The sequence below is a fragment of the Berkeleyomyces rouxiae genome (genome assembly GCF_048999995.1).
Source record: "Berkeleyomyces rouxiae strain 22BRR77 chromosome Unknown BrBRR77_ptg000002l, whole genome shotgun sequence".
NCBI lineage: Eukaryota > Fungi > Ascomycota > Sordariomycetes > Microascales > Ceratocystidaceae > Berkeleyomyces > Berkeleyomyces rouxiae.
Window position 1 is genome coordinate 1,909,053 of NW_027396492.1, and position 12,580 is coordinate 1,921,632.

General features: G+C 49.3%; 4 protein-coding genes across 4 annotated transcripts; 1 reads left to right on the forward strand and 3 right to left on the reverse strand.

The window, feature by feature from the left end:
* Positions 1 to 1,138: 1,138 nt before the first annotated feature.
* Positions 1,139 to 2,472, forward strand: BROUX77_002074 (uncharacterized protein; the record flags this gene model as incomplete). Its single annotated transcript, XM_073746574.1, has 3 exons — positions 1,139 to 1,216; positions 1,279 to 2,163; positions 2,230 to 2,472. The coding sequence occupies 3 exons, from the start codon at positions 1,139 to 1,141 to the stop codon at positions 2,470 to 2,472; spliced, it is 1,206 nt and encodes a 401-aa protein (XP_073607156.1).
* Positions 2,473 to 3,541: 1,069 nt separating this feature from the next.
* Positions 3,542 to 6,092, reverse strand: BROUX77_002075 (uncharacterized protein; the record flags this gene model as incomplete). The annotated part of the gene is made up of 2 exons (XM_073746575.1): positions 3,542 to 5,423; positions 5,494 to 6,092. The coding sequence occupies 2 exons, from the start codon at positions 6,090 to 6,092 to the stop codon at positions 3,542 to 3,544; spliced, it is 2,481 nt and encodes an 826-aa protein (XP_073607157.1).
* A 2,461-nt stretch (positions 6,093 to 8,553) lies between these two features.
* BROUX77_002076 (uncharacterized protein) lies at positions 8,554 to 10,173 on the reverse strand (the record flags this gene model as incomplete). The annotated part of the gene is made up of 1 exon (XM_073746576.1): positions 8,554 to 10,173. One exon carries the CDS (start codon positions 10,171 to 10,173, stop codon positions 8,554 to 8,556), a length of 1,620 nt encoding a protein of 539 aa, XP_073607158.1.
* A 443-nt stretch (positions 10,174 to 10,616) lies between these two features.
* Positions 10,617 to 11,832, reverse strand: BROUX77_002077 (uncharacterized protein; the record flags this gene model as incomplete). Its single annotated transcript, XM_073746577.1, has 3 exons — positions 10,617 to 10,842; positions 10,915 to 11,555; positions 11,620 to 11,832. 3 exons carry the CDS (start codon positions 11,830 to 11,832, stop codon positions 10,617 to 10,619), a joined length of 1,080 nt encoding a protein of 359 aa, XP_073607159.1.
* Positions 11,833 to 12,580: the final 748 nt, after the last annotated feature.

The window sequence follows — 12,580 nt, forward strand, 5'->3', positions numbered from 1 at the left end:
AGTAGCCACAGGCACAATAAGCCCACGCCTGCCAACCAGCGTTGCATTGCTGGGCAATTATAGAAAATTGTTTGATCAGCCGATGGGAGAGCTCTGGCTGGTGGATTACAGCCAAATAAAGCTAAATACGAGCTCACCGTTCAGTGCGTGTGTGTGCTTCTGTGGTGGACGACGAGAAACGGGCAGCAGGCCTGAATAGAGACAATAGCCATGTCGAATGTGCTGTGCTGTGTGCTTTTTGTGTGTGTTGGTTACTGATAGCAACACTAGTTACTCCAATCCTAATTTTTTTCCCTGACGCAACCGCCGAAACTCCATCACGACAAACCCTCTCTTCTTTGTTTTCCCCACTGCTTCGTGTGTCTAATCAGCGCTCTGTTTTCTCTTCGCTCGTTTCTTGGCTTGTGGCCGCTTTTTTTTCTTTTTTTTTCTTTTTTTGACCTGTGTCACAGCTCTTCCTGCACCTTGTTTTTTTTCTCCTGGTCGTCTAGGCCGCTGTACAAGTAAACCCCTCCCCGAATTCTGCGCCCTGGCCCAGGCCTTTTGATTACCGCGCCGTATGCATTGCATCGTACGTATGTATGTGCCCTGACTCTGACACTGGCCGTCTCTCTCCGATATCTCTTGCTCCTTCGCATCAACGCCTTGTTCTTGGCTACAGAACCGTCGCCCAAGCTACCTGTCCTGACGACAACACCAACCGACAACATCCTCGCCAAAAACAATCCCATCAAGTAACCCTCTTACGCCCTACTGCCGCCTTGTCAAACTGACGTCGCCAGCAGCTGGCGTGTGAAAAGACCGATCCACGGATCTCCTCTCTTTCGACGCCCACCATTCGTTTGGCTCGCCCGCGTCTCCTCAGTCCATTACCTACGCCTGCCGGATATACATACAGTCATACTCTTAATCCAGCGGACATAATTGGAGCCGGGCCACTCGCCTTACCATCAGCCGACAAAAAAGGCTGCCGGCTTTCTTTCCACCACTATAAATATAACACATCACTCCGCCCGGAAGGAAATCCCGATCTGCTCAATCTCGCCACCGTCCGATCCCCCATCATCCCGACCCCTCCTCACACACGTTACATTGCCGTCCAAAGACTTTGAGGGAAACTTGATTGAGCCAGTCCGCCATGGCTGCCTTTGTCAGGGTTTCGGGCCTACCAAACCGAAACTTCCTCGTGGGATATACTGGAATCTCAGCTACAGTTGTACGTATCTTGCAGTCCAGCCGCTCCTATTGACTCTTGCTAATAGTCTGGGACCCAAACAGCCCCGTATTCAGGGAACCGTAGAGGTCCGGCCCTCCGTAGGCTACTCAGCCCCCGTCTCCGTCAGTCTTGTCCGCATATGTCTCCAGCGAAGAGAATCCATCCACCCCGCCGCCGAGAACATGGCCCGCCGCCACTTGAGTGCCCCCCGCCGAGAAAACGTTGACGTCATCGGGAAAGAATACATCCTATATACCTGTACTGCCGGCCGGGAATCCGACAGTGTTGTGGTCATGGACCTCCCCTTCATGATATTCATACCCTATGGCCGAGGGGGCAACGAGGTCAGCCGCTTGATACCACCTGCCACGCTCCAGTTACCGAGTCGCACTGCGGAGACCTTTTACGAACTGGTGGTTACTGTCCAGCAAGGGCCGAGCATACAAAACAAATACTCGTTTCCTATCCCGCTATTGCGATACGATACTCTCAGCACCTTTGGCATGTACAACACACCAAAGCCAAATCGAGCCTCTACCGACAGCATTGCCTTTCTTGAAATATCACTTCCCAAGCGCAGCTATGGCCCCTTGGACCCCATCAACGTATACATCCGGATTACCCCCAACAAAGACTGGATGAGAAAAGCTCGGAAAGTCACCATTGAAAAAATCACACTCCAAGTCGAAGAGGAAATCACATACAACCCAGAAGGCGACGAGGCCACCAAAAAAGTCAACAAACTGGTCAAAAAGACAGAGGCTATTAGGGAAAAGCTCCCCGAAGCCGGCTACATGACGAGTCTTGGCCTCATCTTCCCCGCGAGAGAGCTCCGAGACTCTGACGGCGTCATAAAACCGCCAAAACCTGGCTTCCCACAATACGAAGTCACCTCTTTCACAACCTCCTCTTACCTCTACAGAATTGAGTTTTTCCTGACTATCAAGGTAAGCCGCATGTGAATGTGTCTCAATCTCCTCCTCCCTCTCCAGCTAACCCTTCCATGACACCAGGCAACACTCAGCTCAGCCCGTGACATTATAATCCGCGAACCCATTATCGTCTGTCCATTTGACAGCGAATCCTGCAAGCAAGAAATGGAGGCTATCGAACAGGCAGCACGAGACGCCTCCCACATCGACAAGCACAATCCACGACTCCCCTCGCCACACGTCATCTACGCAAACCAACCAAACTCACTATCAGCCCTGGGCTTGTGTCTTGTCGGCGACCAAAAGAAGCCCCTGATCGACTGATGCCTCTTGGCAAAAGTAGCCCTAGTCGGCATTTCCAAATGCCTTTGCTGTCTGCCTCGCGGTTCAAAAGCTTCATTGAACGTATCATCATGACCCGTCTATTTATTGTTCCTTCACCCACTAGGCTATGAATCGCCTTTCTTTTTCATTTCTTTCCTTTTCTCTTATTATTTTGCTCTTTCCATAGTTCTCTGGTCCTTCAAGATTCCCCATTTCGATATCTTTTTTTCTCTGGCGTCTATTCCTTGCTTTTTTGTTTCCTTCATTCACATACCGCCTGATGGTATATCATTTGGAATCTTCCAATATATTCTCACGATCTACTATATGAAGAACATACTACTTATTTTCTACGTAGTCGATTTCTTTTTGGATTTATCAAATGCAGTTATTCATGTGTTACCGAAGAATATAAACAAAACCCCTTTTTTTCTCACCCATGATACGATATACGATGACATTGACATTGACAATAAAAGAGAGACATAAGGCAAGGTCTGTTTTTTTTCGTGATTGCTAGAAGATAAAAATGTGGTGGTGAATAGTAAACCTTTTTGTCTTTTTCGTTTTCAAGCCTTTCAACACTGCCGAAGAAAAAAAAAGCAGCATCAACCCGAGCAATACTGTAAATAAAGAGAGAAAGAAAAAAATGAAGAAAAGTAGAGAGAGGACAAGCCGAACAAATCTTCATAGTCTGGTCAGAATGATTCTATTGTGTATTTGCAAAGGATAATGAGAAACATGGAGGTATGGGTGAGATGGACAGAATAATACGGTAAAAGAAGAAAGCAAGAGGGGGGAAAGTTGTTGATCAGAAGGGACAAGGGAAGAAAACAGAAATGTGGGACATGACAAGTAGAGATAGTGTTGGAAGAGGTATCGTCACATGATGGAAGTGGGAAAGTAGGGTATCGATAAAATGATGAGGGGAGAGGGGAGAGAAAGGCCAGCATATCGTAGCCAAGATAATCAAACGGGAAGAAGCAGAGGCATGAATTTCTTAACAAAACGCCGCACATGCAACCACCAAGCTCCGAGTCGTGGTAAAAGAAAACATGCATCAGAAGCCCTAGTTCACGCGGCGTCGTTTAAGATCATGCGATGGGCTCTCCATCAGCCCGTTTGAGAGCTGCAGTGGCTGTGCCTGGTTTGCCAGCCCCATGCTTGTATCCACGATCGGGCTATTCATGCTCAGCCCCGATAGATCGGCACCGGAAGGCATGCCCATGGTTGGTGGAACGGTCTCCAGGGTCACCGGAATCGCAGAAGTCACAGGAACGGCCGTGACCACTGGGGGGGTCGAAGTGTGGGGGTGCGGCAGATTGGGCGCAGTAGCGCTCGCGTTATCGAAAGCAGCGTTGAGGCTGAAATCGGTATCATCACCAGTGTACGCAGAACTATTGAGGAAGTCGCTGAGATCGAAACCGGGGTCGTTGCCAAAATAGTTCATTGCACTGGGATCGCCAAGATCAAACTGCAATCTGCCGTTGGGACTGAGGGGGCCAATGCGGCTTGTCAGTTCTTGGATAGAGCTGTCCTGGTCCTGGACCATTTTTTGCACACGAAGGAATTCGTTGGGATCAGGCTCGATGAGTGTAGATGGAGACTGAATCGACCTAAGAATCGGCGAGAGTGCAGGCGCGGGAGTACTTGTCGCCGCAGAAGACCCGGTTACAGGAGGCACGCTAGGAGGAGGAGGCATGGCACCCATGGGGGCAGTACTAGACACTGTTTGTACGGGTGGTGTATTTACTAGAGCTGGGGTGATTGTCGTTGGTGTCATGTCAGGTGAGACGCTAGCGGCACTCACAGAGGCGGGAATCGGGGGCGTAGGAATAGGTGCAGTAGAGACGACAGGGCGCTGAGAAGATGCGGATGGCAGTCGACTGGCAGGCATATCGGTTGAAAGCGCGGGGGTAGTAGCCACAGGAGTGGGTGATACAGATGTCCCGGGCATGGTGACTGAGGGGCTCTGCGGGTACATGGCAGCAGCGGCGACTGAGTCGGCCAATGACTGGAAATCAAGCGACATGCTGTTATCAGGAGAATGCCCATCAAGGATCTCAGTCACGGAGCCCATTTCAGGCCGGAGATAGGCCGATCCAGAGGGATTTGGAGAAGCGCCTTGCTGGGGAGAGCACAAAGTAGGCGGAGCTTCAAGCAGGTGTCTAGCGCGCTTGGGAGGGCCTATGGGGCTTTGATTCTGCTGACTCGAAGAAACAAAGTCGGCAATATCAAAGACATTGCCCTGTTGGTGCATCTGGCCTTGGGGTATGAACGTAGCCATCAAATCACTAATATTCGTGTTGTTGCTGTGCTCTTCAAGGGATTTCCTAAAATGCATAGCCAAGAAATTGAGAATGGCGCGGATGTGCTGATCATGCTTCTTGTGAACACGAAACAATTCCCGACTCTGGTCATGGTACTGTTGAAGGCTTTGTTGAATGACGGCTTGATTATCTCTGACTTTTCGTAACTCATCTTTGAGTGCGGTAAACTCTTTGCGTGTCAAACCATAATCCGTCGACGGCAAAGCCTTCTGCCCTTGGCCAAGAGTGTTCTTGGCCGCAAGTTCTTCAGAAGGCCCGTCATCAGCACTATCCACGTCGCTTTCGGTTTTTGGCTGCTGGCGATTTTTAGATTTATTATTTTTGGGCTTGCTGATCAACCAGAGAAGATCGGGATGGCCACGGCGGAAATAATCGTTGTAATACTCGCTCGGATTCTTGCTCTTACGCTCGCTGGCCCTCATCGAGTTATCCGATAATCCAACACGTTTATGAAACCCGTACATGTTGAGCTGGCGAACAAAGGAAGCATAGTTGTTGTGTTTGAACAAGTCGGGTATCAGCTTCTTAGCAAATTCATCTTCGTTCATGACAAAGAAAGAGTCCCCTTTAGTCGACCACCGAATAAGATCTCTATACTTGCCAGTTTCATCATCCAGAAAGCTATATAGCGATAGTTAGTTTTGACTGAGTTTAGAATACAAAGACGATCACCGGGGGTTACTGTACTGACCTGCTGAGTTTCTGCACAAATGGGGGTATCTGCTTCTTAGCGGCCAGTGCCTCTTTTTTCGCGTCCCGCGCAATGGCTTCAAGCTTGGAGATATGATTTTGCTCAAGGACCTCAGCATCGGGGGCTGCAGGCGCAATAGCACTGAGAGTTCCGATAGCGCCCGCCGGGTTAGCAGCCATCATGGCCGACCACTGGGCAGGGTTTGCTTCAAATCCCTGGCGGGCGGCTGTGGGCATCAGGGCGCGACCAGGGGCACGGCGAGTCAGCGCAGTGCTGTTAGTAGGAGCTACAGCCGGGGCAGTGAATTGAGCCTGTGCAGTGGGTAAAGGACCAAGGTTCACGGCGTTACCAGCAGCATCTAGGATCAACGAACCGTCACCAAGACCATTGTTCCAGCGCGCCACATGCTCGTTGACCGAAGGAAATACCTGAGCAGCGTTAGTTGAAATAGTTTGGTTTTGGTGAGGCTGTTGCTGAGCTTGCACGGCGGCATGTGACTGTGATTGCTGGGCCTGAGACACAACCTGTTGCTGTTGCATTTGTTGGAGGGCGGTGATGGAATCGGGCGCAGGGCGCTTACGGGAATTTGGCGACGACATTGGCTTTTTTTTTCCTTCACTGAGGATGGGATCGATTGGCTGACAAGGATGGTAACAGAGTCGGATCAAGGCGTACGCGGCGATGACAAAGGCCTCGATTATAGAGAGTCTTGGGATCCGAAGAATGCGGATGCGGAATCTTCCCCAAGGAAGACCCGGTCCGTTAGGGAGAAGAAGTCGGAAGGGGGGTTGTTGGCAGCGGAGAAACACAGATAAGTGCTACTGATGCCCAAACAATGTGTGTAGAGGGATGGAGCGAGAGCAAGATCGATGAGAGAGATCTGGATCAAGATAAAAGAATAATCGGTGGAGTCGCAGCAGATCAATCGGCGCCGGGGCACTCAAAAATGGACGAGGGGATGGCTGGTGGTATCAATATCGAAGGGAATGTTTAGCGGCACTAATCGAATGAAGCACCAGGCAAAGAGAGCCGGATGGTGGCGGCAGGTGGCGTAAGGAATACAGCGAGAAGGCGGCGCGGCTTCGGTCAGCCAATCAGAGAAACAAAGCACTCGGGGCGTTGGGAAACGAGGGGAACGCGGGCAAAGGCCAGACGGCAGTTCAGGATCGCAGCAGAATTAGAGACACGAGATGTTCTTGCTCAGTGCGGGCAGGCTAGACTAAAGCGACGAAGCGCAATTTGTGGTTGGTGGTTGGATGATGAAGGGCGAAAGAAGAAACGGGCAGGCGGGTAGGTTATCAAGGTTGAAAGGCGGTGAGATCGCAGGTGAATGCCGTTCTGTCCTAGGCTTATGCAATATTTTTCAGAATTAGCGTTTGTGTGAAGAACAAAGACGGACGGGAAGTAGAAAGATACTTTGGGTCGCGTTTATATGTGGGCGGTTTTACAGGCGAATAGGTTTTTTTTTTAGGATGCGTTCACTCACTGCAACAGCAAAGAGAAGGCAGCGATGAGACAACTACCAAAGGTCAAAAAAGGGTCTAAGCTTAGGGTCAATCCGACAGAGGCTAGGCCTTGTATATTTTCCTGGCTCTAGGCTGGGGGAAAAGTCTGATGCTCAGATGGATGGGTCCTGGTGGGCGGTAGGAAAAGCTTGGGACATCCGGGATGAAACCAAGACACCAAGACACAAAAAAAAAACTGCAGAGTAAATGGTAAAACTGATATGACAGGTCGCGAAATAAACGACTAAGCGGTTTGCAGCACACACAAGACACAAAGGGAGGCAGTCAGTCGGCTGGCGGCGAGGGGAAAAGGCTGAAGTCAGCAAGAGAGAAAAATTGCAAGCTCCGATAAGAGCGCCGGCAAGGCTGGGCCGATAAGGAAAATTAAGGTTTGCTAGATGTGGGTAGACTTCAAACTTCAGCTTCGGGTTAGTGGGTAGAACAGCTGGGTCTCTGGCAAATAACCGGTAAAAAGGTTCTGACAGGCTTTGTGCAACCCAGAGACAAAAGCATGGCGCTCTGGATCCGAACAACACACCGTCGCAGGGCATCTCGGTTGTTGTCTGTACTGAAGCACAAGTCTGCTGGCTGCCAAGCTACACCATGTAGCAGAAGGCGAGCGCCGGTCGCCCAGGATCTGCCCTACACCTCCATTCATGCTACGCAACCTTGTCTTGGAGTCTGCTACGCCTGTCTATGTATGTCTTTCCTGTCCATGAGTATCGCCATCTATCCCATCCAAGTCTCGCTTGGCCCCACGCTCTCAATTGACACGCAGCGCAGACCTCCATAGAACTTGAAAGAATCAAGCCGAAGTCCATCGAACATTGTGGAAAGCTGCAGTGTTGCTTCTTTTGGTTAAGCATCCTTGTCTGCTATGAGGCCCGCGCACTGACTTGGTCCGGTTAAACAAATTCCCGGGCCTCTTTCTCTTTGCTCGTAGACTAGCTATCTGGAGCTCCGGATGGTGAAGACATCTGGGACGCACAGTTCAGTATCCATCGATCGCTCCTCTTGTTCGTTTCTTCGGGATCTCCGACCTGCCACAGTCTCAGGCCGGGGTATCACGGAAATGGGATTCTGAATTGAATGTAAAATTCGACATGTTGATCCCCGTGCGTGACTCCAGTTGTCTGCTGCATTCCACTCGTTATATCCTGTGTTGAGCCGAATTACCTCTTCGAGACTATGATGCTGAACAAAGGAGGCTTGTTCTTAATGTGAATCACGTTGACCAAAGTGTCACAACGTAAAGTATGGCCGCAATAACTAGTTGCAGCTAGTTACAAACAACTCCTTTGAACTAGCTTGATGGATCACATGGCAAATATCAACCAACAACACAACTTAATGGTGCGAGCTGTCACGTCTTTCAGTGGACACATCCTTATTTCTACAGATCACAGTGGGCATATCGGCCATGTCCTAACCATGCCTTGCACTGGCACTTATATCCATACTTCTCCATGCCATCATAACCAAGACTCTCCCCCCAAGTATCAATATGGGCTCACTTGATCTATCGGCCGGCGTTCCGCGACATTTGCGCATTGCGCTATTGATCCCATGTTCTGCCCGATTTCCCACCACTCCTCTTTTCCCTCTCCCTGCGTTTCCCATCCTTCAAATTGCGCGCCTTCGCCAGTGGATCTATCACAACTAGCTCTTCCTCTGCCTTTTTACGATAGCTCAGGTCCTTGCCCAACTTATCTGCTGCAAAGCTTAGCGCGTGGCCCATCCAACCCTCATCATCACTCACTTCCTCTTTTTCCTGTTTGTCCCAAGCCCTGCAGCTCTCACAGTTTGGAATGTAATGCAAGTCGCAGGCTCCTGCTTCTTCATCTGCATCATCTGCAGTGGTATCAAGGTTGGCATTCTGCTCAGGAATATTGAGCGATGTTTTCTTTACGTCGTCAGGAATTGCGCTGAGCTTTGCTTGGAATCTCTTGAAAAAGCTCATGGCCTGCCGCTCTTCTCTGTCTGAAATGCCTTCACCGCCTGGTCTTCTTCTGCGACCCTTGACAGACTTTTCGGGAATCATTTTCTCCAGCGCTGACTTTTTGGCTTCCTTTTCTTCCTCCGTGTTCGATTCATGTGTTTGTTTTATTGAAGCCTTTAAAGCGGCGATTTCATCGCGAGTCTTTTCCAGCGCCGTCTTTCGTCTCGGTTCGGGTTCTGGTGATGCTTCTAGCTTATCGATATCCATATGTGAAGGCGAATTGTCGTGTGTTTTCTTGTCCTTGAAATCACTCTCGCTGGAGCTTGTGGTTTCTTTCGTAGGCTGCAGCACCTGTTGTACGGGATTTTCAATAGTCTTGTCGCTGTCGCTGGTCTTGTCGCGCTTTGATGACTTGGGCTTTTTCGATAAAGGCGCTGATAATGCTGGTTCATCCTCCTCAATATCCATTACTATCCGTGAATCAAACTTCTTTTTCTTGGGTAGATGGAGAGTTTCATTGTCATCGCCCTCTTCATCACCGAAGCTTAGCAGCTGCTTGCCACCCTTGCGCTTCTTCTTACGCTCTACCACAACTGTTTGCTGCACTGGGGCCGCTGTCTTCACACGTTTTGTCAGACCCTCGAAAGGATTCACGAGAATCTCGACGTGGGTTATCTTTGCGGGATACATGGGACGCTCAGAGCCTTCAACCAGCTCAGCCTCACCCATTTTTATGAGGTTGTACATGGTGTCGCCAACGACTCTTCCAAATAGCGTGTTTTTACCATTTAGTTCGTCTGCTTGGTCTAATGTGAAGAAGAACTGGCTGCCATTGGTATTGGGCTGGCCTTCGTTTGCCATAGCGAGAAGACCGCGTCGCGTAAATTTTAAACGGGAATGGAACTCGTCTTTGAAGCCGACGCCCATGGGACCGGCGTTGCGCCCGGTGCGCTGGTCCATTGGCCATACATCGAACTCGCCGCTCAATTCGCCGCTGTCATAAATGGATTCGCCGCCGTTTCCAGTGCCGCTGGGATCGCCACCCTGCAAAATGAACCCAGGTACTAGGCGATAGAATATGGTGTTGTTGTAGTAGCCGTCGATACAAAGTTGCAAAAAGTTGCGACACGCCAGAGGGACTTGCTTCGCCCATAGCTCGATGAAAATTTCTCCTTGTGTTGTGTGGATAATTGCCGATGCTGTCGGCTGAGGCTCAAGGTTATATATTGCTGACATCTCGAAAGCTCTTTTTGGTGGATGGCCGGATAGTCGAATATTCGGGTTGGTGATGAATAGTTTAGTTGTTGAGGTTTGTGATGGAATTCTTAGAGAAACTAATCGAAAAAGCGGGAATGTTTTTACTTTAGGAATTTATAACCCTAGTAACCCTATCGTACTACATGACGACATTATCAATTCATGCATGGGTGAGAATTATCACCTCACATTGTTGTGATGAAGATTGTACGTCCAATTTTGTATTCAAGTTCTTGTCGTAGATTTCAAGACGAATATTTTAGGGTATCTATTTATAGGGACATTTCTTACCAATTGCAATTGTACATGCTCATGCTCAAAGAAAAGTAGCTTTTAGGCTTGTGTTGAAGCATGCAAAATGCTAGTTGTCACGATCTTTAGCAAAGGTGTTTGCGACAATGAGAGGGAAGCACGCGGTTGCCTCAAGATACACCTATAAATTCATGATTAGATGATGCGATATAGACATATGTGTAAAGGGGTAGGGGGTTGTTCATGTCGAAAAATACCTTGACACAGTCACCACCAATCTTGATCTTGCCCCAGGAAACAGCTTCATCGGGGCGAGCACCAGCATCACTACCGTCGAATTCTTGAGCTGTGTTGATGTATACTGCTGATTCGGCGCCGTTGCGCATGAGGCAGGCACTTTGAAAGCATGTCAGTTGGGTCAATTGGATTGGATTAGGAGGTAGTTGACAAAGAGTTGTCGGAACATACTTGGCAATGTGATGTTTGACTATGCCACCACCAAGGACAATCATGCCAGCTCTTTTGGCGCGAACGGACATGGTGTTGATCTTGCGAATATCCTCAACAATATCAACCTTGAGTTGCTGAGGCGAAGTCTTGAAGGTGTGGAAGTAGAGCATGTCACCCAGGCTGCCGTCTGTGAGAGCCGGGCAGAACACAGGAATGTTATTCTTCCACGCCCAGTAGTACACAGATCGCTCATCGTTGATCTCCTTTCCCAGGCGATGGATAATCTTGCTGGGAGTCCAGTTGATTTCCTCTTCCGTGCCTTTGCTGGCTTCCTGTTCCTCCAGCATCTTGTCAAGGATGGGTACAATCCAGTCCTCAAAGGCACAGTAGTTGGCATTGGGCACAATCAGATTGCCAATGCGGTTCATACCCTTCTTCCGAAGAGTGGCGCCGTCATGCGAGAAGGAGCCCATGTAAGTATCCCCCAAGCACTTGATGAAATCTTCTTCAATGCCACCAGCAGTGGTAACAATGGCACTGACATGCTTGTGCTCTACAAGCCAGCGCAGGACACCGCGAAGTCCAGACGATATCAGATTGGAGGTATAGCCCAGAAAGATGGTAGTTGGGGCACCAGTCTCAGGATCACGCCATGTTCTCTGGATACATCGTCAGTAGGGCATATGGGTGAGAGAAAGTCTGTACAATGTGGATATGGTTTACCATGCCGTTAATTATGCGCACAGCTTCAGCGATAGAAGAGGCCTGGAAGCCCATGTTAGTCATCCCCTTTAGCAGATCTTCTGCCGTAATAGGACCCTTGATTTTGTTGAAGTCAAGCTCTTCAACCTTTTGGGCGTCAGCGGGCATCTCGTCAGATTTGACTAGAACAGCGGCAGCAGCGCCGCTTGGGCGAACATCCTGTTTGTCGGCCATTTTGTGCGTGTCGAGTTAAGGTAAAGAAGCCTGCTTGGGGTGAAATGTCAGAAGTCAGGTTTGGATAACGACTTTTTTTTTGTCTTTGGTGGGATTCAAAACGAGGAACAGGATGACGCTCCCCCGCCGCTGGCCGATGCACCAATCAAGGAGGGTACACAAATACTAGATAGGTACCACTTGTATAGTTATGTAGTTAGTTGCAAATACAAGCACAGTTGACAGTTCAACCAGTAACTACCTATGTATGTGCATTCACAACTAAAGGTAGTTTAGTGGACTAGTCAACTGGTTACTGTAAAACTGATGTAAACTGGTGGCTCTAGTTCCCATCTTCCACGGTCTAGTCTTTGGGGTAAGAGCTCACGCTTCAGAGTGATTTGCGCTTTGATGCATCACCTGGCTACAGTGGCCTTGTCCATGGCCACCCTTCTATGGTATGGTAGTTACTTGTCATGCACGAGCGCGTTTAGGCTGCATCGAAGATTGTGGTTTTTGCCGGATGCTAAGACATTTTGGTCCGTCGGAGAAGAGGAAAGCGCGGAGAAAAGAGAGGAAACTACCCTTGTTGCACGCTGCTCCACATTAATAATAATTACTTGATTTTTTGGCTGTATTTTCCATCTTTGTTCTGAGTTTCTTCCCTTGAATAAACCCAGCTGTGTCTATTCGAGAGTCTTCAGCTTTGCATCGCCAGCTTCACATCACATTGGCTAGAAGCTGATTCCATCGGCCAACCCACCAATTC